General features: G+C 41.3%; 1 protein-coding gene across 5 annotated transcripts in view; it reads right to left on the bottom strand.

Annotated features, from left to right (window-relative positions):
- Positions 1-26,623, bottom strand: part of PRR5 (proline rich 5) — a 128,852-nt gene that overhangs the window by 42,022 nt on the left and 60,207 nt on the right. For all 5 annotated transcript variants that reach the window (XM_075121324.1, XM_048825094.2, XM_048825109.2 and 2 more), the window contains 4 exons: positions 12,654-12,734; positions 5,911-5,959; positions 4,853-4,910; positions 1,519-1,610 (listed from right to left, as the gene is read on the bottom strand). In XM_075121324.1, coding sequence (XP_074977425.1) covers positions 1,519-1,610; positions 4,853-4,910; positions 5,911-5,959; positions 12,654-12,734 — 280 coding nt within the window. The remainder of the gene's footprint in view (positions 1-1,518; positions 1,611-4,852; positions 4,911-5,910; positions 5,960-12,653; positions 12,735-26,623) is intronic.

Genomic DNA, 26,623 nt, shown 5'->3' on the forward strand with positions numbered 1-26,623 from the left:
CGACCAGCCCGCGGATAGCCTTTAGGTTTGTGTGGGGCACCTTTTCAAGTCAATAGGTATAACTGCAGGTGGGTACCACCAAAGGCCCTTCGGCCCCCTAGTTCCTCCACTGCTCAAAACCTGCCTGTGCTACTGTCTCAGCATACAAGGCAGAAGCAGAGCTGATACTTCACATCATGATGCCATGCAACTACTTCTTCTCTAGGGAAGACCTCAGCTTCTGCCCAAAAAACATGTTTCTAGCAGCAATAGCAGCCTCTGGCTTTGTCTGTACTAGGGATTAGCCCCCATTTCCTTGTCTATACTAGGGCACTAGGGTTTGCACTAGTGTAGTTACTTCAGTTGGTGACATACGGGCTTATCCCTAGGACATACAGGTCCTCAGATACACATTCAGATTCCTCTGAAAATCCCAGTCACAACTTCCACAGAAAGAGAATGGGACTTGTGTTTCTAACTTACCTAGGAGCAGATTTTCAAAGAAAGTTAGGCACCTAAAGATGTAAGTAGGTGCCTAGTGGGATTATCAAAAGCACCTAAGTGAGTTCAGTGCCTAATTTCCATTGATTTGAGAGGGACATAGGTAACTGATTTACCTAGCAGCTTTTGAAAATCCCACTAGGTGCCAAAATACTTTTGAAATTCCACCCAATATTCTGATTAGTTGGTGACTGTACTGGTTTAAATGGCTACACATGGCACAAGTCAGTGGACAATGTGGCCCTGTATACTTTACATGCTTCAAGGAATTTTTCAGATGTTTCCTTTACTTGCAGAAACAACATATTTATAGTTTCAACTTTTCCACAGAACTAGGATTTTGTGCCTGCAAGTGCAAATGATCATAGTGATAGCATTTAGACACCCAATTAACTGATTTATCAATTAATTGTAGATGCAAAGTTAACCCTGAAAAACAGGAGGATGTTTCTGAAAACCAGGCCCTTTTTCCCCACAAGGAACTCAAATGCCTTAAGTGTGTATAAAATGATTTCAGGTAAAATTCTCTGCTGGTGTGAATTAGTGCAACTCCACTCACTTCAATGAATCTGAGCCAATTTACACCAGCAACGAAGTACAGCAATAACAAAACTGGAAGTGTCTGAAAATGACTTACAGAGTATAAAATTTTCCATTGACATTTTTAACACTATACCAAGTGCAGGCACTTCAGATTATACATGCAGGAGGCCTAGCTGGAGATGTACATGCTGAAGTCAACACAGCTGTGCTTGCTTCACTGATTGCCCATCTTCATTTTACTATTCATATCCTTTTGCTGTAGTGTGAGCTGACATAAGGACTAAACATCCTCAATGCATGCAGTTCCTCTTTTCAAAGTTCCCCCTTCATGTTTTTCACATGAGTACTTCACCATTCATGCAAATGACTTGACTTTACAGAACACCTGCACTAACAGATTGGCCCCTCTGGGATAGTTTGACAGTTGTGCCAATTTGTTGATCAATCCATCAAACGGCTTTTTCTGGATTCTAAAGTAACAAAATAACAGTTCACCTGCACAGGATAGAAAATAGCCTGAAGCATGGGCAGGACGTCACTGAAAAAGAAATCCCAGGTTTCAGCTAAGGTATCCAGCAGCTTCTGTCCTGTAAAAACATAAGCGCTTCACTAACTTGTTTTATGTTGTGAACAGTTAGTCAGTGGCATTGACTGAGCAACACAGGAAATGATGTGTAATATACTAGTTCCTGCAGAACAAAAGGGGCTCACTGACAGTTATTTTAGAAGTATCTCTCCCGCCTGTACATAGGATCAGTCAGTATGTGTGTCTTCTGGATCACACAATTAAACGCTCTGACTGAATAGAGGGACTTCCTGCACAAAGCTTAGTCAGAGAGCTCCTGTACAGAATATAACAAAGCCAGACTGCCCCCGCCTCCTGCAGTAAAACTCCCTGGAGGGAAGATAGGGGATTAAATCGCTGAAGATCCCCACATGGAGATTCCACCACATTGTTCCACCCCTACCCCAGCAAGGAATAAGCCGCGGGGACGGTCTGAAAATTCCAGGATCTGTAGGAAGCAGTGCAATGCTGTCCGTGTGGTTGTGTTGTGTCCAGCCGGAGCTCGCCCTTGCAGCCCAAACCCCTCATCCCCAGCCCCACCCCAGAGCCCACACCCCCCTCCCACAACCCAATCCCCTGCCCCAGCCTGGTGAAAATGAGCGCGTGAGCGAAGGTGGGGAAAGGCGAATGAGAGAGGGAGTGGGGATAGAGTGAGAGGGGGCAGGGCCTAGGAGAAGAGGCAGGGCAGGGGCAGGGCAAGGGTGTTCGGTTTTCTGCTATTAGAAAGTTGGCAACCCTATTCCTGCTGGAAATGTGTCTTTACCTTAGCTCATCTCTTATATTTTGTGGGCAGTCTGCTCAGCACTGTCTACTTTGTAAAGCAATGAATTTCAATGCAGCAACAACAGTGACTCAGAACAGCTGCTCCTCTATCTGAACAGTAAACTGCATTTTTCCAGACAGGCCTTTTACTGTGGGATGTGGAAGCATGCTTAGAATCAATTGGTGATTAGCATATTTCACACAAAAGAATTTGACTTTCATGTCCTCTGAGAACGTTTGTTTTACTGTCAAGCAAAGGCCGTTGGATTTCCTACAGTATTTGCAGGGATAAAGGAAACTCAGCTCATGTAAACATAGGCCTGATGTGGTCATTCTTGTATGAAACAGACACATAATATTTTCCATGATCCCACAGTATTTTTACACCACACACATTTTAATGACCTGTTTAAGTAAACTATATATGGCATTAAATCAAATTAGCAATCTAGCCTAAGAGTTTGTTGACATTTTACACATGCAGCTAGCTTCTCCTGTAACTGAAATGAAACTCAGAAACCTTGCATTTTAATGTTTGTTTCTCAGTTTTGCATCTTAAATATTAATGATATTTTATATAAATCTAATATCAACTTTTTAAAAATGTACCTATACAGTGTGATTTAAAAAATTGACTGGTTTCTCCTTTTGATTTACCAGTTTGAGATTGAAAAATCTGATTTATAATTTGCAAGCAAGCTGTGAAAACCTTGAAATCCTTACAGTCCAGTTGTCTGTGATTTTGTAGGGGTTATGTTAAATAATTAAAGCACTCTATGTTCAGCTCTAGAGGAGTTTGAGGAATGTAATGTCAAATATGTTTTCTGTTTGCTGTGGTCAGGGGAATTGTCTTTTCATTAACAGATTTGGGTTCAATAACAGTCTTGATCCAATCAAATAAGCAGACAGCAATGAAAGGTCACATTTAAAATTCAGAGATAGCTGTAAGTAATGCCAATGGCTTTCACCAGGAAACTGATCAAATGGTGTATTTAGACTAAGAGGCATTTTGACATTGTGGGGCAGTTGAAAGAAAACTACATTTCTTTAAAACTGTCTTGGATTCCAAAAGGTTTTCAGATGTTTTATTTTATAATCTATATTCAGAAATTACTTCACCCGCTAATGAAATATAGCTGCCTCTGGGTGACACAGCCAATTTAAAAATCACCTCTAACTGCTGCACAACAGTGTAGGCCATGGAATGAAGAATACTGTATTCAGGTAAAATAGCAGCTGGAGGCTAGGTAAGCAGAATGTATTTGACCATACTATAATTCTGCCAGTGAATTTGTCCTAGCAATTTTAAGAGTTTTTTTTTTCTTTCTGCATTCATGTAGACTCATTAAAAGACTGATCTGACAACATCTCTTCTGCCACATTTACATATCTCTAGTGAATACAAGTGAGAGAAACTAGAGTGTTTGTGTGAAGAGATAGGGCCATATTCTACTCCCAGTTACACTGATGTAAATCTGGAGTAATTCCAGTGGAAAACTGTCTTCAGTGGAGATACTCGAGATTTATACTGGTGTACAGGTGAGCAGAATCTGGCCAATACTCTGAAGTTTTGTTCCTTCTCTATGCATTTAATTTACTTAATACTTGGATTGATTCTTTCAAATATGAAAGAAATCTCAATAATAGCTGCCTCAGTTAGGTGACATTTATAACCACTTTAACTGAAGACAGAGGCAAATGGAGCCACGACAACACAAAGGGCCAGCTTCTGACTTCATTAATGCCAATGTAAACCCAGAGTAACTCTGCTCAAGACAGCAGAATTACTCAGGATATACACAGGTGTAAGTGAGATCAGAGTGTGTTCCCATGACTTTTCAGCTAATTGAGATTGCACGGTTTACATTGTCATTTAATAAAATATTGTATTCAGTTTTCCACAGTCATTTAATCTTAAACAGGTTATAACTGGATGAAAATGTAAACATCCGAACAGGAAGTTTGGTTAGCTGATGTGCTAGACAAACATTTCTCCTTGGTGGAAGCCAATAGGAACATGAAACTGTAAGTGACACTGGAACAACCTGCTGTTATGGGACCTGATCCAAAGCCCATTGAAGTCAGTGAAAGGAATCTCATTGATTTCAGTATGCTTTAGATCAGTGGTTCTTAACCTTTACTGCAGCCTGCACCCCTTTGGTTCTAAAAGTATGTTCTCACACCCCATATCAAAAATTGTTGAAGTAGGTCAGTTCTTTAAACCTAGATCTGTTTTTTGTTTGTATATTACAGTAATCGTTAAAAAATGTATAATGTTAATAAATACAGAGGTTTGATGAAACAAAGTAGTTGTACTTGCGTGCCTGTGCTTAATTTGTGTTTTCAATGATTTACCTTCTAAAAAAAAAAATAATCAGGCATGTCTCGCACCTCCAGAAAGGACATCTTGCACCCCCAGGGGATGCGTGCACCCCAAGTTAAGAACCACTGTTTTAGATCAAGCCCACTGAACAGCTGCAGCATTGCTGAAGTCTGAGTTACCTTCATAAAACCGGATCTTGTCCCTCAGTATTACCATGCCTTTTGTAAGCAGCTGATTCTGTAAATAAAATACACACACCTTTTATTTCTACAACTCCGTATTTCTTGGAAGCCATTGCGGATTTTTTGTTTTGTTTTGTTTTGTTTTGTTCCCACAAGAAAGCTGGTTTAAGGGTTGCTGTTGATTAATGGAGTTTTACTTCTATGTCCATCTTCTTGTTTAAATCTACTAGGACATTTGTAAAATGATGATGATGATCATATTCTTAGCCCTTCCAGCGAATAGCAACTTCCATCTGGGGATATCAAAGCTTTTTACAAACATTAGCATAAGCCATACAACATTTAATCAGCAAGGGAGGTAGTAAATTGTATTTTAAAAGTAAGATCATGTATAATTATTAATAAATGGCTTCCTGATTAATTATACCACAAGAAACTTGAGGAATCCCACAGAATTTTTACCTACATTAAATATTTGGACCCTATTGAAAAGGATCCGTTTAATAAAAATCTGTATTAGGCTGAGATTTATTATATTAGATGTGGGCTTTCACTATAAAATGAAATATTACAACCAAATCTCATCAGTCAATAAATGCTCATAACAGGACCTGATCCAAAGCCACTGAAGTCAACAGGAGTCTTTCCACAGCCTTTAGAGAGCTTCGAATCAGGATAATAGATCACGTCAGAATACTGGATAAAATAGTATTTATAGGAATCCCACTGTAACAGTTAGGGGCAAATCTTATCCATTTTGTAGCCATGATCTGAATCCTTCCTTTATAAGTGACCCCAATAAAGTTCCTTAATAGTGTCCTTAAAATACATGTGGTACAAAACCTCTGGTCAAGTATTTCAGTATCTGACCTGGTATGAAATTTCAACCAATGTGACATGAAAATTGATGGAAGGGGAACAGATCCTATTTTTACCCTTAACTTTAAGATAACAGAAAGATAAAGGATTGGCCTACTACTTGTTCAGACAAACAATTTTACTCAGCAGCACTGACAAATGTAAGAAGCTAAATGAAAAACGAAAACCCCACAAACCTGCAGGTATTCAGTAAAAAAGGATCCCAGCTCAGTTTTCAGTAGTTGCCTGTATTAGAGAATAAAAAAAGAATTTATACAATCAACAAATTGTACCCAATGTACATTGTGTATAAGAGAGGAAGACTGCTGATCTTACAAAGTGTTTTAAGTTGTATATCTTTCCTTCCAAAAATGTTTAATTAGAAGCATATTAAACAGGGATAACACTCTATAATAAACCCTTAAACCAACATCTCTAAATGCTCAGAAATATTTATTGTAGGAGATTTAGACATATTAATGAATATAGTTATGGTACAAATACACGTATGTCTGGAGTCATTTTCTTAACTGAAAGAAGAGAGGCTGAATTCTGCCTTCAGCTGCATCGGTGAAAATTTAGTATCACACCACTGAAGTCACTGGAGTTACTCTGTATTTACGCCTATGTACCTGAGACCAGAATTTCACTTCACTTCCACTTCAGAAATGGAAGAATATGAAAAATCTTAGCATTCTATGCTGGTATGTGGCTCTGAGCAATCTGGCCAATTTAGAAATGATGTAATTCCAAAGGAATGAGAGTTTGGCTTGCCTTAATGAGGTGCGCTCTGAGTTTTTTGAGCTCTGGACTGCAAGTTTGGGCCCTAAGAGACTTAAATAACAAAGTTGTGCAAAGTGTTCATAAAGAAACCTGAAACCCCAGTGAAACTCTCTGGGTTTTGTGACAAGCTTGAAACTGAGCCAAGTGTCACAAACATCCAGAGTGAATCTGGGTCATTTAAATTAAAAATCCAAGTTTCACACGGCGTCAGTGCAAAATCAGGTTAAAATGCAGCATATCACTTTGAGTTCGGGGACTCCTCCAAATGAGAGCCTCTAAACCAAACTGTGGGAGTGCCAACCTACACAAAATAAAATTCCCATAAACCACCATCAAATGAAACAACTGAATTCCACCAGCTCTAATGCCAGAACCAATGTAAGGTGAAATTCGCCCTTGTGTAGAGAACCAGCACAAGGCCTATGCAGCAAAGTCCCATGATGCATGTTGGGTGCTGAACAATTCTGAGAATCTAGTCACACCTTTGGTTGCTGAACACTTGAAAATCTGGCCCCATGTAATCACTGAAGGAGCTCAGTACGACTTTATGTGAAATTAGGTTAAAGACCCACGTCAATTAAATATTTTGGTCCTTACTGTGGTTGTACAAAACAAGTTTCATTGTATGTGAATGAAGACATTGTTGTGTATGGTCACCTTTCCCTTTCATTTATTCTCTTCTTCTGGCCTTGAAAAATAATTAAATATATATATATATATATATTTTTTAAAAAAAACATGCCCTATTTCTGAAGCCCAGACCACTCCCCTCTATATGCTCCTCTTCTGCCCTATCTCCCTCCCCCCCCCATCCCGATTCTGCCTCCTGGTGAGTAGCTTACTTTCCAAGCAGGCCCATTGACTCAATAGGACATGTCATGGAATAAGGCACTACTCAGTATAAATAAGGTTGGCTGAATCTAGTCTATAATGAAAGGACAGTAAATTTCCACAGAGATTTTATTTCTCATATGAAAGAAACACCACCACTCCAGACCTCACTCTGCAATATAACCTTGGTATCACAGCTCAGAAAAAGAATATTGGAGACGTTATATGGCAATCTCTTGCTTTATTTCAACCTTCCCTTCAAGTTATTGGCTCTTCAAACTCCAGTCCCAGCTTCCTTGTTGATTCTATTAGGTGGTTTGTAAATAGCTAATTCATAGGCAGCTTCATACCTTGATTAGATGTGATGGCTAATTACTGGAGTTCCAAATGTTGATTATAAAATGGCATTCTCTTGATTAGAAAACTAACCCTAGGCTCTGATGAACTAAAATTTTGGTACTTAATAGTTCAAACGAGAAAGAAATAAAGCTAAAAAGTACACAGCCTGCATTTACATGAGCAGTGAAAAGCAGTATGCCAAGCAGCATTATGGATGCGTTAGTATCTCTGCTTACAGGGTAAAGGCAGAACTGAGAGCACAGAGTGCTTTCTCCCCTTTGAATCTCTAATAATACGGGTACTTTGTTGCTGACTTCAATTAATTATCCATGAAACGCTGAGGTCCTTGGGCAGTGTTAGAACATCAGTGTTTGATGTTCTCAGTACCTGTGCTTACTAGCAGAACCAAAGCAGAACCGAACCCAACAAAGTTGTTTGCAAAAATGTATTTCTTTTCTTTTTTTTAACAAAATATATTGTACTAATCCATCAGGCCATGGGCAATGGTCAGTACTGAACAGCTATGTCTGACTACACATACTTCTGTGATGGAGTCCAGGTAAAAATGCTGATTAAATTCAAATGAGATTGCTGATCAGATATGAGACCTGATTTTTAAACAGCTCTGATTTTACCAAGAGCCATTTTGCACTCCTGTGAGGCTTGTATCTTTTTGGCTCTAAATCTACTCTGTCTGTTTAAAGACTTTACAAATTAAGATGCTAATATAAACTCACATAAAATACACTTTTATATCTTCCTGCTGCTTCTTCTTTGGTTGACTCTGAAATTAACTCCTAAATGCTACTCAGAATGAAAAAAATCTAGTTCTTTATTATAGCTGACCTTTACTTTATTAGTTATTAAATTATGAAAGATGCAAAGAAAGATTCTTTTATCAGGTACAAAATCTTTCAACAACTAAGGAAATGCTGCTGAAATTTGCCTTGCTTGTATCCAATTAGCATCCTGAAGCTCAGAGGAGAGGCAGATATACATCATCTTTAATACTGGCTATCCTGCTTCCTCACAGTTTCCTCTTCCTTAATTTTTGAGGAGTGTAAATAATGACGTCCAACTAAAGGAATAAGAAAAGAGAACTCCCGCAGGTCTCCACTATATGGTTATTAATATCACACAGTCACAGATACAAAAAAGAGTTAAGCAGAGAGATTCTATATATAGGTTTTCATGAATGATTTTTTATTTTTTTTAACTTGGCTGAAAATTAAGGTGAGTATACTAGCTCAGTGGTTTGAGCATTGGCCTGCTAAACCCAGGGTTGTGAGTTCAATCCTTGGGGGGAGGGGGGCATTTAGAGATCTGGGGCAAAAATTGGGGATTCATCCTGCTTTGAGCAGGGGGTTGGACTAGATGACCTCCTGAGGTCCCTTCCAACCCTGATAGTCTATGAATTATGGGACATTACCTTAAGCCTTTTCTCAGCCAAACTCCCATTGAACCAACTGATAAGGACTGAATAAAAGCTGTGTTAAGGAGTTCAGGATGTAAATCAATTATATTTTTGAGCTATTTCTTCCCTCACTTAAACCTGTTTTACAACGATGTAACTCCACTAGAGTCACTCATCATTTACAATAGTGCAAGTGAAGTAAAATCAGTCCCTTTGGCTCTAAACGTAATTTACGTCCTCTTTAAGGCATCTTTACACTTCCATGGTGGTGGAACGGAGCTTTGGTATAAATGAAGCCAGGCCCTCTATGGTTCTTTAATAGCAGTATTCAGGGTTCAGAACACTATTGGGTTTGATTATCATTTTCTTGGAATGTATTTGCACTCAGAGCTATAGCTACTTAACTTGGTGAACCATCTGCTTTATCACCATAGTGTGCATTTCATTTGTAACCCCAACAACTTTTATTTTGTGCAGCTGACCCAAAACAAAACCCCAGATCAGAAGGGGGCAAGTTTGGATCTGGGGGAGGGGGAGGGCAGTCAGACCTACCCAGTTCTTCCCATATTGCTGAATAGGATGGGGAGTCCCAGGATGTATGGAAAAGGGGATCACGGTATGGAAAAGATTGAGAACCAAGGTTTACAATGTGGGACCAGGAGACCTGGATTCTAGTTCTGGTTCTGCTAGTAACTTGCTACATGGTCTGCCAAGACTGCCAACCCAGAGACCAATCAGTGTCAAATGTAATGGTGATTTTGGCGAGGGAAAACTGCAAATCATGGAGAACAGAAATTTTACATACTGAACTAAAGGGAAAATATTTCCATGTTGGTATGCGAGATCTAATGTTGCAAAAATATATCTTATTCAAATTGTATTAATTACAAGCCCTAATACTGCAGAGAAGACATGTATCTTATTACAGCTGTATGTTGTATTTATTAAAAAATCACCTTGATCCATTGTGATGTTTTCTGCATCTTCCCTGAGAAAGGAGGAGGAAGAAAAGGGTAGGTGGGAAAGAAGGAAGAAAGGCCTATCCAGTGACACTTGTGTCAAACTTTCAAACATGAAGTGGTACCCATACATTTTATGAGCCAGATCCTCATCTGGTGTAAATCAACGTAGCTCCACTGAAGGAAATGGTCCTACACAAATTTAAATACGCTGAGGATCTGATATTTGTGTGTACACAGAAAACCTTCACATGCATGTACAAAACAGATTATGCCACATGTAAGTACTCATGTGCACAAACACACCCACGGGTTTGGGAGTCAACAGGAAGATGCACAAATGCTGTAGGTGTAACTTATTTCCCCACATATTAATATTTGTGTTATGATGCAACTCAATTCTTTCCATGATTTAATTACAATAATTGCCAGTAGAACCTGCATTATTTATAGTTGGAAAATAACTTCTCTTATTATCCTGTAACTGTGAAGAAAATACAGCATCTGAAGGGAAATTTTCCAGTCGCGGTCTTTGCCTAAATATTTTTTGTGGGGGGGAAAAAAATGCAGCGATGTCTGAGTTGTGAGAGGGTGATTACATTTTCCCCACTTCAGAATAATATTAATTTCAATTTTTGGACACAGCTACAGCAAAAATATCTGACGTATGAACTTTGAACCAAGGCATGCAAATAGTCCTCATTGTGCTTAACTAAATTTGAAAAAAGAAGAAGTTCTCATTTTAAATAGTCACAAGGATTCAGAAACTGCGTATTGACGATGTGCAGTAGAAAAATAGTTAAGTCAGAAAGTGGACAGTTCAGGAGAGACAGCTGCTGCTGCCGTGTGCACAAATGTGTCCTAATCTGCTTAAGAGACTGTCTAGCAGTTGGCGTTTGTACAAATGCTTCCTCTTGATACAGATATTCCTGATCCCTGCACAACCCTCCAAGCCACTTATACTCCCCTCACAGCAGTGTTTTTATGAAGGAACATTGGGCATATAAGGAGCTTTGTAAAAAACAATTCCAGGATAGTCACAGAAAAGGAGGATTGCTGTTAGAGGATGGTCAACCTAACTTGGCGTCTAAGAGGAAGCAAACCTCTAAATAAGAGTGAAGAGGCTAGCTGGGTTTTAGCCCAACCATGGCTTTTTAATCTGTTAATTTTTTCTGACAAGTGAACCCTGCAGGAAAGCTCTTGCTATGCAAGACTAAACTGGATTATGCTTGGTGACTCTACAGATCCATGGAGCAGACTCTGCATGTACACTGGATGGATGTGCAGTGAATCATTCCTACTTTTCATCCCCCGCCCTTTCCTGCAATGTCCAGGCACCACCTTGCACTTACTCACACTGATGGACTGTGTGAGGATAATCCTGCTAGCCATCTTGAGGGATGCGTGCAGAGGCTGGTGCTACACTTGCCCCAGCCAGTATACACTACATCCTCTTACAGGGTGGCCCAATGGCCATGCTTGCTCTGTATTACTCCCGGAGCTCCTACTGGTTAAGGTCTCCACAAACCCCCAACACAAATTAGTGCCTTAAAGGCACAATACAGCCTCACAAAGGAAAGGTCTACACATTTCCTGAAACTGATGATAATTTTGGACTGTGTTTTGCCGCAGCCATGGGAACAATTTCCAAATGGTCAGGAGCCCTGAGGATGCTACCATGACTGGAATTTCCAACCTCTAAGCAACAGTATGCAATATTTTACACCACAAGTTTTGACCTGCTGATGTGTTGTTTATGATAGAAGCTTTTGGTCTAGATTTTGCAATGTGCCCTCAATCAGCTCAGGTATGAATCATCAGCAACTGTTCTCCCGCAAGTACATCAAAATGATCAATTGAGCAAAACATATGAAGCAGGTTTATCAATAAACTAATTATTAATAGCCAACCTGCTGTTAAAAGAAAACCATGGACCCAATTCTGGTCCCAGGTATAAGGGAGCACATCAAGAGTAACTCCACTAAGGGTTTCAGAGTAGCAGCCGTGTTAGTCTGTATTCACAAAAAGAAAAGGAGTACTTGTGGCACCTTAGAGACTAACCAATTTATTTGAGCATAAGCTTTCGTGAGCTACAGCTCACTTCATCGGATGCATAAAGTGGAAAATACAGTGAGGAGATCTCCTCACTGTATTTTCCACTTTAGTATTTTCCACTTTATGCATCCAGTGAAGTGAGCTATAGCTCACAAAAGCTTATGCTCAAATAAATTGGTTAGTCTCTAAGGTGCCACAAGTACTCCTTTTCTTTCCACTACGGGTTAACACAGTTGCTCTGGATTTACACTCTGGTTTTCTAAATGTCATCTAGACTGCTACAAACTGGTTGAGATAGGACTGTATTTGTTTCCATGACACAGGCAGGTCACTACATTTAATTTTTCCCTCTGATGTGCAGACAAGAGTCCTGCAGTAAATACAGCTGACCAGGAACCAACACCTAACCAGTAGGGACAGATTAATGATATTCTTTATCAGTTCCAACACAAACAACTGAAGAAAGAAGGCCTCACTGTGGAAGTCGTCAGCAATGATCACTAGCCAACAACAGCAGCTAAAAACTCTGCTGCAACGTCTCACTGATTGTGTTACTCACCTAACTCCTTCGTTGAGGTTGTAAAGTTCATGGTCTGGGAGCCCTTTACGTTGGAACACTGCTATTACTCCATTATGGATACTGCAAGCAGAAATTAGGAAACGAGTCATTATTCATACGTTGGAAATGTAACCACATCCACGATAAGCTGTACGTCAGTTCCCAGAGACCTCATGGCCTAAAGTGACTAGTGATGTTTGGTATTGAACTTGAGACACTTTAAAGGGGCCTGATTTCCAGAGGCAGATGGCCTTTCTGAAAATCAGGGCCCTTAAGAAGTCTCAATATGAGCACCCAAAAACTAAGGTACCCAAAATCACTGGACACTTTTGAAAATATAAGCCTATATATTTTAATCACAAGAATAGAGGCCCCATCACAGAGGAAATATATTACTATAATTTAGGTGATGGTATCTATGTATTATTTATATATATATATATATATTTAAACTATGGTTATTTGATTCCTTTACCAATAATTAGTAGTTTAAGAGTAAACATAAAGCAAAGTTCAGACCAAAAATATAATGTTATTTCACTAGAATATATTTACTCAAGTCACAAGAATGCTTAGAGCTTTCAAAGAAAAAAATATGGCCTGTTCTCTCTTTGATGTGTTTTTGGCTAATTTCACTGGACATCTCTCATTCATTTTTCTTAAGAAAAATAACAGTACTATGACAGAAAAGCATCAGTAACACAGACCAATTCATTGCTACTTGCCCCACCCCAAGATTTATGCTCCTGCCCCAGGTAGAGGAAAACCAGTTGAAAAAAAATAGGGGATATTTAATGTTTATGGAAGTTAGCCATCAACAGAGATAGTGATGAACCAGGTACAGGTATAATTCCTGCTCAGCACCCACTCTTAATTCCACTTGTACTTCTCTTGTACGCAAAGGCTGTTTAGAGACTGTCAATGTTGCCTGTGTGTTTCTGCTGTGATCAACATCGACTGCGCACAAAGCAGAAACCTCCAAATTCACTAAGCTCAGCCTAGAAGTGTAAGTGGGCACTTAACATTTATTCACACTGCTTAAGGCTGCCACCTATCATAATTTTCATGTCTGCCCAAATTTGAAGGGCTGATCTGAAAATTTGCAAAACACAATGGGCCTCATCTGGCAGCCCTTACTCCCACTAGTGATGCTTAGGAATCCCACTGACTTTAAGAGGCCTCCACACATAAGGGTTACTCAGGACAGGTCTATCCTACAGAATTACTTTGGTATAACTACGTCGCTTAGGGGTGTGAAAAACAAATACCTCTGAGCAACATAATTACACCGACCTAACCCCCGGTATAGACAGTGCTCTGTCAACAGGAAGGCTTCTCCCATCAACACAGCTACCACCTCTCATGGAAATGGATTAACTATGCTGACGGGACAGCTCTCTCCTGTCAGTGTTGAGCATCTTCATTAAAGTATTACAGCAGCGCAGCTGTGCCGATGCAGTGTTTTATGAGTAGACCTGCCCTCAGAGGAATAAGGATCAGACTCCAGCACAGTCCTGAAATACATAAAGGGTTCAGATTGAGTCTGATGCGATGAGGCATGCATCACAATTTAAAGAATTTGTTTCTGAGGACAAAGCTGAAAAGTTAACTCAAATAGTATGTCTATCCTTCGAGCTGGAGCTGTAATGTCCAGCTTGGGTAGACATACCTGTGCTAGCTCTGATTGAGCTAGCGCACTAAAAATAGAGCGCAACCATGGCACCACAAGCAGCGGGAGGGGCTAGCCACTTGAGTACGTACCGAGTGTCTCAGACAGGATTGTATGTGGGGCAGCTAGCCCCTCCTGTCGCTCACACCACTGCAGCTACACTTCTATTTCTAGCACACTGCTAGATCAGAGCTAGCACAAATATGCCTTCCTGAGCTGGGCATTATACCTCCAGCTCAAAATGTAGATGGACTTTATATCTATCAGCTGCTACTCCTGTTGTTTTGCCACATGATTCCACAACAGTTTGACACCATTTTCCCTAATAGAGTCATTCTTACTAAGGTGACCGTTTGTGCTGCCCACAGAAGGCTCTCCTTATCAGTTTAACATGGAGAGAAAAGCGGCTCTTCACTCATGAAAATATTTTGGTTAAAATAATAAATGTATGTCGGTCCAGTCTGTGGCATTTACATCTCTGCCCCAAGCAGCTTTATCCCAGGAGGAACACTGGGGAGACTATACTTCAGGCATACAGTCTCTTCTGGGGAATCTCTGCACAACAGGGGTGTCTCTGTGTACCATATGCTCCATCCTATGGAGAAGATTGCTTTCCCCACCCCCATCACCCCAGCCCTGCTTTATGCATTGGTTCGGGTGAAGAGGAGTCATGGGAGAGGTGAATTATGAGCCTGACTCATCCCCACCATTCCCTGTCCTCTTTTGGGGAACCTACTCCTGGGGGTGGGGAGAGCAGACGTGAACAGTCCCTGCCCTCCCTAGAGACTGGGACACACAGCAAATGCTATTGTAGATAGCCTTCAGGCAGCTGCGCAAGAGCGGGAGGAAGTTTCCTGCACACAGCCTGGACAGTTATGTCTTCTCCAACTATTTTTAAATTTTGCCACCCAAACATTGCAGCACTGTGCTACAGCAAGAGAGTCACAAACTGGAAGTGACTTGGCTGGTTAAATTAAACTAAAGGCTGAATAAAAATGAAAGTGACGAGATTAGTTTAATTCTCTAGAGCAGTGGTTCCCAAACTTGTTCCGCCGCTTGTTCAGGGGAAGCCCCTGGTGGGCCGGGCCGGTTTGTTTTCCTGCTGTGTCTGCAGGTTTGGCCGATCGTGGCTCCCAGTGGCCGTAGTTCGCTGCTCCAGGCCAATGGGAGCTGCTTGAAGTGGCAAGGGGCGGCAGGTAAACAAAGGGGATTTCCCTGCACAAGCGGCAGCACAAGTTTGGGAACCACTGCTCTAGATGGATACAAATGCACAATATGAACAGATAGGATTAATGGCAAAATGTTAATGAGATTACAACACTTATTTCATTTTTAACAATGAAAGTAACACAAGTAAAGAAATATAAAATTCTAAACTGATGTAAATTGACATAGCTCCAGGGTTTTAAATTCAACTGCAACTCTCTCAGTTTATCTTTAAAAATGAAAAATACACCAAGAGTAATCACTTCCAACACAGACAGAAAAATATGCATACACATTAGTGTTACCCTGGCAGAAAAAAACGTGTCTGAACAGTTCAGTTCCCTTTGCAGGGAGGAAAAAGGAAGGATTTTAGTAGCACACTTCTCCTTCGAGAAGTATTCTGGCCCAGTGGATAGGACATTTAACTGTGAGTCACGAGAGCTGGGTTCTATTTCTGGATCTACCACTGTGTGATGTTGGCTAGCTTCTGGGCCCCAGTTTCCTCATATTTAAAGTGGGGGTAATGATACTTGCCCACCTCCATAAAGTGCTTTAAGATCAGTGGATATAAAATGCAATGTAAGAGCTGAGTATTATTATAAGAGCACATGATTATTGTGGTTATGGAACAGGCTCTTCGAAATTGTCACTGTGTCACTTTTCTTCTTTCTTAACCCTACCAAGCAAAAAAGGAATTACTAACTACAAAGTGAAACTCTTTCTGTTTGATTTTGCACCAGGCAAAAAACCTCACAGCTTGTCTGAAAACACAAGGCTGAATTTTCCTCCCTAATCTGCAGAGTGCATCTCTATTCTACATGCCAAACTCCCACTGACATTTCTGCACACAGAATGTGCAGAATAGCAATAGAGATCCACAGTGGTACTAACAGACCACCACTGTAGGTCACGGAGTTGAATTTCACCCTTAGAATACCTGATGGAAAAGATTTTGAGAAAACTGAAAACACCACCACACACACCTCCACCCTGTGTTTCTGGTTTTACCACTGACTTAGCAAGCATGTTTTTTTAGAGCTCTGCGGCTGATTTTCCTTCAGGTCACACTACAGTGTACCTGGTACAATGGAAAAATGACAAGTTTCTGAGTTCTAGAATGTAAAGTTTGGATCAAATCTGCCTAGCCTAAGTGTGCTAGTTGGTATTTGACAAGCTAATAAACAAGGAGGCTCATTGCCTTGTGAAGCTTGTGCTTGGTTCCTTTACATGGTTTAAAAGGCTCCAGTACCAGCTGCTCCTGCACCAGAAAAATGAGCCATGTTTGAGAGCAGACATCAAAATCGGGTTTTGGGGATATCTTCTTTCCCCCAAAATTGGTGTTGAAAACGGTTACTCTACTGGTGTGGACTGGGCCAACAGAGTTCAACACCTGTTGCAGCAAGTGGAGAGAGATACACATACTACTGGAGAAAGTCTAGAAAATATCTCAGATATTTTGCTCCAGTGAGTAGGGCCCTTCCAAATTCACGGTCCATTTTGCTCAATTTCATGGTCATAGGATTTTAAAAATCATAAATTTCATGATATCAGCTATTTAAATCTGAAATTTCAAGGTGTTATAATCATAGGGGTCCTGACCCAAAAAAGGAGTTGTGAGGGGGTTGCAAGGTTATTGCGGGGGCGGGGGGGGAGCGGGGGGAGCTGGTACTGCTACTCTTACTTCTGCACTGCTGCTGCTGGTGGCACTGCTGTCAGAGCTGAGCAACTGGAGAGCGGTGGCTGCTGGCAGGGAGCCCAGCTCTGAAGGCAGAGCCATTGGCAGCAGCAGCAGCAGCGAGCGCAGCAGTAAGGATGGCCTGGTCTGGTATTGCCACCTTTACTTCTGTGCTGCTGGGCCCTCAGTCACCAGCTGCCACTGTCCGGCCGTCCAGCTCTGAAGGCAGCAGCGCAGAAGTAAGAGTGGCATGGTATGGTGTTGCCACCCTTACTTCTATGCTGCTGCTGGCAGGGCGCTGCTTTCTGCTCTCTGGTTGCCCAACTGTGAAGTTAGGGTAGAAGTAAGAGGGGCAATACCAGGACCCCCCTAAAATAATCTTGTGACCCCCCTGCATTTCCCCTTTGGGTCAGAACCCCCAAGAAATCTGTATAGTATAGGGTAAAAGCACACAAAAGACAGATTTCATGGTAGGAGACCAGAGTTCATGGTCCGTGATGCGTTTTTCATGGCCGTGAATTTGGTAGGGCACTACTACTGGGTATTAAGCATGGTTGACCCTGTGTAGAAGTCAAGTCCACCACAAGACAAACACTTTGAGTGTGGGCTGAGTGTGAAGCACTGGGAGGAAGGAGATTTGGCAACCACTCTCAAACTCTGGTTCACTTTCATAGTAGAGAGACAGCCAGAGTGTTTAACAGTGAAGAGACCTACAGCTAAACATCTCTGGCCTCATCAGCATGGGGAAAGGAAAATAAAAGTGGTGTGTTAGGGATAGTGAGCATATGATCCAGCCATGCAGAAATGTATAAGCTGACCAAAACAGAAAACAACACCCTCTCTCTCCCTCTGCTATTCATTTGATGACATTTTCAAGATATTAAGTACCCCTTGTTTGAATTCTCCTCGCACGTACGCATTAATAATCCAATACAGTTGATCTTGGCTGGCTTGAACAGACACTCAATTTACAATCATTTGAAAATTGGTAGCCAAATGTCCCTAGCACACAGTGAAGCAACGTGGCCATGTTTAATATTAGGAGTAAGATGTGAGGTTCAATTAATGTAGTGAATAAAACCAGCACTCTCTACACACTCTTCTGGTTCGGAAATGTACTCTGGAATGTTCTCTGCGGCAAAAATCGGCTACCGCTACAGCTCTCCCTCTCTCTCTCTCGCTTCGGAGATCTTGTCTGAATGAGGGGGAGGCTTTTCTAACCAGACTCTCAGCAGGCCTCTTACTCCACAGAGGGTGCTCTCTCAAATGGAGCAAGACTCTCAACGAACATTGACAGACACAGATTGTGGCTTTTAAGATACTGCCCCCTCCTCCGCCCCAGGAGGAGTACCAGAGACAGTCTGCCAGGATGAAGGGAGTACAATCTGCTCCATCCATCAAATGGGGCAGATGGCTCCCTCTGGAGTACACTGGCTTTGCTCTGTGAGCTTGGTGAGGGGGCTGACCCCTTTTTTTAATCGTCCTGCTTCCTGGCAGGGAGCAAGAGTGAATAGCGCCAGAATGCAGGGAGCACAGGGACAGCTACCCTGCGTAGTTGCTCAAGGGAGAAGGTTTTGTTTGCCTTTGAGTGACTGCATGGAGGCCACTCCTAACCTGGGCTATTATCTGTAGACTGAGTTGCTGTTTGTGAAGTGTTCTGAGTGTCCCCACAGAGGAGTTATACCAACATAGCTAGAGAGCAGTAGTTATTCCGCTTTAGCTATGCCAGTCAATTTCTAGCTATACCAGACAAGCCATTAGATTTCTAAATGACTTCCGGTATCTCTACGGACCTTACAGCGGGACAGCTGCATCACTGGAAGGTCTCCTGTGTAGCTGCTCTCCCGCTGGCATAATTAAACCGCCCCCAACAAGCAGTGTTAACTATGTTTTGCTGACAAATGTAAGCCTCTGTCACCTTTTAAAACAGGACCTAAGCACTTTTGAAAACTTTACCCCAGTCAATATGTAAGTTGTGGTGTTTTTTCAATGTATTTGTGTCCTCATTTTCTTCCATTATTATATTAATCTTTTTAAACTTCTTTATTTCTCTTCTGAAAGTTCTGCAAGCCCTAATTAATGACACTGAACAGAACGCGTAGGCCTTGTCGACACAAGAAAGTCAAACAAGTTTAATTAGAGGCGTGATTTTAAACCAATTTATTTAAACAGGTAAAAAAGGCTGTGTGGGCATTCATGTCAGTTTGAGAGTGGCTTACGTGTGTTTGTGGCAATTTGTGTTCATAAGTGACTTAAGCTAACCTGAAATAAACCTGGTTTAAATCAAACTATGAGTGTCCCATGGGGGTTGCACCGGCTTTCTAAATTGGTTTAAAATCACACTTAGTTAAACTGGCTCAACTTTCTCCGGCAGAGAAAGGATGCTGTTTCTACTCAGAGAGATCCTGATCTTACAAGCTGTTCCACTTGGGTGGACCTGTGCAGATCCTCAGGGGGTTTTATATTGTAATCTATGTCATTCAGTTTACGTAAAATGCCGCTATACTGGAGTAATCTCAGCTCACATTTTAACAGTTCAACCTAAATTGGAAATGCTTTATAAAATGTATTCCTCAATCCCTTTTATAACATACCTGTCTCTGAAGCATGCATACATTCACTGATATTGCCCTGAGCCCCTTGCACATAACATCACAAAGTTGAAATTTAAGAAAAATAAATCAACATTCCTTGCCAGGTACCTGCAGTGACTGTAGCATCTTTAGAACAGAAGATTCTGCCATCACTGTAAAGCAGAAAATTCTGAATTTTAATGTTGCCCACGATCTGCTAAGTATCAGTACTTATTGTCATTACAGGGTAAAGTTCAGTCTGTGCAAGAGTAGCATAAGGACTACGCACCACTTATGTTCTACTTGGGTAACAGTAGAGTAAGTGCTAATGACTTATGATAAACAATCTGTTCCATCTTGTATTTAGCACTGACACTCGCAGGCTACGTCTACACAGCACACCTTACAATGGCGCAGCTCTGCCGCTGCAGCTGCACCACTGTAAGGTGCGCTGTGTGGCTGCTCTTTATCGACAAAATGAAACCACCCCCAACAAGGGACACTATCCACACCGGCGCTTTTCATCGCTAGAAGTTCTGGCATTCAGAGGGGTGTTTTTTCACACCCTTGAGCGACAAAACTGCCAATGTAGACATAGCCTAAGTACCTTTCTCAGACCTGAAGAGCTCTGCGTGGCTTGAAAGTTTGTCTCTCTCACCAACTGAAGTTGGTCCAGTAAAAGATATTACCTCACCCACCTTGTCTCTCTAATATCCTGGGACTGACAGGGCTACACTGCAGATACAGGTGTTTGAAAGTTACGCTAACTGAATGGTATCATACTTTTTCCACAGATCTGGTTACTTATATCAAGAGATATGTATCCCACAATACCCTGCAAAGCTGAAGTCAGCTTTGGCACTGGGAAATACAAAATCTGGCAAAGACAAGATACGTGAATGTTTTGCACTGGTACAAGCTTGGGAGGTACTGTCACAGGCTGATAGCACCAGGAAGAAAACAAGAGATCGGAAAGGTACTGGACTAATACAGATTGGTGGGTTAGAACTCAGTAATGTGCACAGAAAGACCTCTAACTTGTAAATAGGTCTAGTATAAAAGGAGGTGGTTTTGAATACATATTTCAAAGCACACCTTCTGTGTAAGATGAACTGCATGCTGCGAGAAACAAGCTTCTCAGAAGGATTGGTGTGCTATTAACTCATTCCTTTCTGTATAGTTCTGCTTTGACTTTAGACAATAAATTTGGCTACGGTTGGTTATTTGGTCACTTACACATTGCCAATACGGAACTGCAAGTGTCGTCAAGCAATGGTTATGCTTTTAGCAATAATATGAAATTCATTAAGAATACAAAATACGGGCAAACTGCATGCATCAGAAGTTTGGTAATGGGATACATACAAAGCCAGACAGGCCCATGAGCCATTGGCACAACGGCACATAAGATCCTCTTTGGTTCTAGCTAATGACCTTCATGACTGTCTGCTATCTCATCCTTGCAACATGACTGCCATCCTCACAAGTCAATGCCAAATGCTATTATCCATAGAATAGTACACAATGCTACACACAATTTTCATTTTTGGTACTTTTTAAAGCCATTATCATGTCTTGTCATGCACTAAACTTAGATATATATAATATTTTGGGACTGTAAATAAAATATTTACAAGAGCAAAGCAGAGGAAGAACCCAAACCACAGTCCCCAAAAAAAGACAACAAAATCCATCTGTTTCTTGAACCACCTGTGCACTTGCTGTGTACAGATAAACTCCCCAATGCTGAATAATGCTGTAATCTTCAGATGAGAACCCACTTGTTTATACTACTGCATGTACAAGTTCAAAACCGTTTTAGTCTACTGATGCACTCCAAGTGTCGAGGTACAAAGATGTGGCTTCTTCTCTCTCATACATCACAACTGCTCATGGACTGATTCTTCTCCTTCAGAATACAAGCAATTCTCTTTAACTTCAAAGTGGTTTCATGTGTCATGTAGTGGGAGAATGGGGTGCAAGAAAGGTGTGTAGTATGTGTGAGTATACGTGCACACACATATGCGCGTGGGTGTATCTGAGCACCACACGAAGTAAAAAAATCCAACCATTTACTTACACTCACAGGCATTGACTTTCAGCTTTCTCCGGGCCCCGGGGCCCCGCCCCCACTCCACCCCTTCCCCCAAGACCCTACCTTCACTCTGCCTCTTCCCACTCACACTCCGCCCCTGCCCCCAGCGCCTCCCGCCCACCGCTGAACAGCTGATTGGTGGTGGGCAGGAGGTGCTGGGTGGGAGGGGGGAAGAGCTGATCAGTGGGGCCCACAGAACAGCTGATCGGCAGGTGGCTGGTGGGTGCTGAGCACCCACTATTTTTTTTCGTGGGTGCTACAGCCCCAGAGCACCCACGGAGTCAGCACCTATCCTTACCCTGCAGGGGGTTGCACAGTTTCGGAAAGACAGCACATACATATGGATTGATGGGACAGTTCCTCAGCTGGTGTAAATCAGTGTAGCTCCACTGACTATTGCCATAGTCAATTGCCATGCGATAGGTTATTAAACAAGAGCAGGGTTGGCTTCCCCAACACTATGCCTTAAAGTAAAGGGACCCCAAAGCGGTTAAGAGTATCATTCTAGCCTATTCGTTCTTTGAGTCTCTGCGGATGCTCCTAACCAGCATTGTAATTAGCACCAAGGCAGAAGGGATGTTTTTTTAAAAGATATGGACTCCAGGCCATTGTGTAACTAGCCTGAGACCAAACAAACTCATTTCACTTGCGCTGTTGAATGGCTATCCGACAGGACAGGATTTATTCTCAGAGTTGTTGAGCACCCACAGCTGCCCATTGATTCAATGGGTGCTCAGCAAATCTGAAAATATCATCCTAAATTTAAAATTTGTATTGTTTTAAAACCAGATGTAGTTAAGATTAAATACCTCTCTTTCCAATGGGCAAAAGCTGTATGTCGAGCTGAGGAACTATTGCAAACCTGGGCGCACAAACAGAGCTGGTCAGGAATTTTTCCAGTGAATTATGTTTTTTGTTGAAAAATGCCAATTCATCACAAGTGAAACTCTGTACAACAGGGTCGGGTTTACCAAATTTTCTGACTGGAAAAAAGGTTGAGAAATTTCTGGTATTACACAACTTTTTGTTTCCAAATTTAAACTAATTAGTCTGAAAAAAAGGTGAACCAAAGAAAAAACGGTCAAACTGAAAATGAAATATTTAGAAATTGTAAAAAAAAATTTTGATTGACTCAAAATAAAACTGGTTTTTCAGGTTTTGAATATTTTCAAGATTTCTAGTTTTCATCCTGATTCGATACAGGTAAAAAGGTCAAACTCTTGAAAACATTCACAGACGGGAAAACTATTTCTCATCCAACTCTATTAACTTTAGTTTGAAATTTGACCACCTGTTCATTTTGACCACCACCTTTTCACTTTATATTTCCAAACAAAGGTGTGTAAATGAGTTTTTGTTTGTGCACATTTTTAGGCAATTGCTAGTCTGTAAATGAATACCGAATTCATATGCAAAGAAGGGTATGAGAGAGTACACCCAAGTATTCGGTAATTGCTATTTGTAATTCTCGTGTTCAAAAAGTTCCAGTTAAACAATCAGTGAACAAAAACAGTACCATGTGAATCTCACTAAAAGTCAAGGGGACTTAAGCTTCTAAGTGCATAAATCACTTTTGAGCTTCTAAGTCACTTTGGTACTTCTGAAAATTGTGCTCAAAGGGAACAATTTGCAAACACCCATTGACAAACAACTTAATTTCAGTCTAACATTTAATGAAAATAAATGAATTTATTAAACAGAAAGTCTTCAAAGTGCTTTACAACCATTCATTCATTAACTGCATCAATTGTAAACCCACTTGTGAGGGAGATGAACATTATTATCCCTATTTTGCAGATGGGGAAACTGAGGCACAGAGGGTTAAGAAGCTTCCCCAAATTGAAACAAAAAGAGTTAGTGTCGGAGTCAGGAGTAGAAGTAAGGAGTTTTGGGCTCCCATTTGTTCCTGTGTTCAAACCAAACTCTCTCTCTAAGGGGATCCCATTGAGAAGGTCCGGGAAGAAGGAGCTAAGTCAATACAAATACTGAATATATGAATAATTAGCCAATGTGGGAAAGGGAAGAATGTCCTAACAAAACTGAAAGCTCAGTACTTTCAGTTTGACACATTTCAAGGTTTCTTCCATTAGTAAAGCCCTGCTGTAATCTGAAGAGACAGGGATTTTTAATTAAAGATGAAACATTGCACCCTCCACAGAGCACTACTTAATGGCAAGCTACGGTGCATACTATATTCCTGCAAAAACTAATTCAGGTTGTTCCTAATAATGTTTCTCAGCTTGGATTTACTGTTGATTTCATTATTGTAAGAAACATCTCCTCCTCCTCCTTATATTTTGGCTTATTTTATTCACTACCTCCTACTTCAACTTGTCATCATTTTCCCTTTTTTTCCTAACACCAAGGAGAATATATGTCATTTCACGATAGGCTTTTCCACAGCAGAACCCAGCCAGTATTAACCACTGATTAGGCAGTCAATGCGAGCTAAGTCATAAAGAAAACCGCTCTTTGGATTTCCTTTGCCCTCAGAGGGGCCCCACCTTGGCTATCAGATTATAAAGATTATAAACCTTGGGTTTCTCAGTCCAATCGGTTTAGTCAGTATTCAGCCCTCTTTACTGCTGCAGCAGAAAACAAGCAGTTGAAGACAATGCCTGTAAAAGAACCTAAATTATTTTAATCCAATGCAAAGTTTGTGAGCTCTCATGAAGTTGTATTGTTCAATTATGCTGCTGCTAGTTGCTAGTTAACATGTGTTGGCTGGCTGGTGAGTTGGTACACACTGCTTTTGGGGATCATGAGAAAGCAGGGACAGAAGAGGCTGTGCCCTCAAAGTCCAGTTTGTGTAGTAGTAGGCAGAAGCTCAACAGTGCCTTACTTCCATTTGATTTGACAGTTTCATGCTGTTTTACAGTACTGTAGCTGTGGAGATGAAGGAAAATCCCTGCAGAGGAAGAAACCTTGCTAGGAATGCAATGTGCCAGCGGGGAGCTGGGCAATGACAGTCATGGAACCAGTCTCCTGTAATTTGCCCTCACCTAGCTACAAAGGGCAGAATTCACCCTGTCAAAAATACAATCCCAAGGGTTTAAGCGGATATCAACATAGAAGACTTAATGAAGGACATTTTGCCGGACAGTTCATTTTGGCACATGAAGTAGCCAAAACTCTACTTCTGGAGCAGGCAGCATGGGCTCAAAAGTGGGTGACACAGCCAGAAAATGGTCTGCGGGGAGGATGACTAGAGAGAGCACTGACTTGAGTGGCTCTCTTCTGAAGCTCCCACTGGCAAAGCTTATAGAGAACCTTGGGAAAACTAAATGTGGCCTCCCACAGTACTCTGACACAGGGCAGAGTCAGGGTCATTGCCTGTCCTCCCAAAGGATGAGTATCCTCTCTTGAGCAATGGGTTTGGCTGGAGCAGGGGCATTCTGAGGGGTTGTATTTCACACCTCCCTGCATCAGCTTTACTGAATCAGGCTCATAGCCTCTTGCAAACACACACACCCACAAACTGCCACCCAGGCACAGATGCTAAAGTTAAGGGGGAAATGGCAGCTAATGTTTAACCATAATAGATTCTGGCTTGATGAAAATGGAAGGCATTTCTGGTGCTTCCTATCACTTCCCTGATTAGTAAGAATGTTTAATAGTTCACTGATTGAAATAGCAGAAATCGTTCTCCTATAAGGAAGGCAGTACCTTTCCGTAAGCCAAAGGATAATGTCTGAGGACAGTACTTAGAAATGCTTTTGTTAAACAAGGCACTTTTGTTTTACAGAAAACCAAACCAAACCCAAGGAACTAAACAAACGAAACACATGCATGGCAAAGGTTTTCAAAAGTAACCAGTTATTCTGGGTGACCCAAACCTTAGGTGCCCAACTGGAGATGCCTTAAAAAAGTTCCTGAGTCCTGCGTTTCAGAGAGTGCTGAACACCTGCACTCTGAAAATCAGGCCCCTTTTTAAAGTGTCTCGGGTTGGGCACCTACACTTTGAGTCACCCAAAGTCACAGGTCGCTTTTCAAAATCTTGCATTTTTTTTGGGTCACATCTGAAAATCTTAACCAGATTTCAGAGAATTGTTTCAGAGTATGAATAGCTAACCCATTACTGAAGCCTCAACTGTCCTGAGATGAAATTATGAAGATAAATTTTACAGAGTGTGTAGAATATCTGCTAAGGTACTGAGATCCTTAAAGCCAAGACAGGATATGAGGTGCATTAAGTTGCAAGAAAAAGCTACGTTTATCCCCTTGCTTTGCTGCAGAGAGGGCCTTCTATTATTTACTATGAAATGCAGAGCCTGCACGTAGGCTGCAGTCTCTAAAAATCACTCATGTTTTGTAATATTTATCACGACTTCAGAGCACCTTGGCACACATACACAGATGCTCACTCTGTCTGCAGAATTAAGCAGTGTGGGTCTTACAAAGCAGCATCTCCACTGGCTTCTCCAGAGGGATTTCAAAGATGAATGCTATGGAAGTTCAGGATGCCAGTGTATTCACAGCTAAGGGAAAGATGACTCATGGCAAAAACGAAAGGTCGGTCACTGAGTTCACAAACCAGTCAAGCAATTACTCACACATGCATGGTTAAACAATACATGATGCGTGATTGATTAAATGCACAAGAGATCTAACAAGTCTCCCACACACAGATGGCAAATACCCATTGGTCATAACTGTACCCACCTTTTCCAAATTCAAAAATAAATAAATATATATATATGAGACCCCATCTTAACTGACCAGTTCTTGGACTGTGTTTGCACCAACAGCAGA

The sequence above is a fragment of the Caretta caretta genome, chromosome 1 (assembly GCF_965140235.1).
Source record: "Caretta caretta isolate rCarCar2 chromosome 1, rCarCar1.hap1, whole genome shotgun sequence".
NCBI classification, from domain to species: Eukaryota; Metazoa; Chordata; order Testudines; family Cheloniidae; genus Caretta; species Caretta caretta.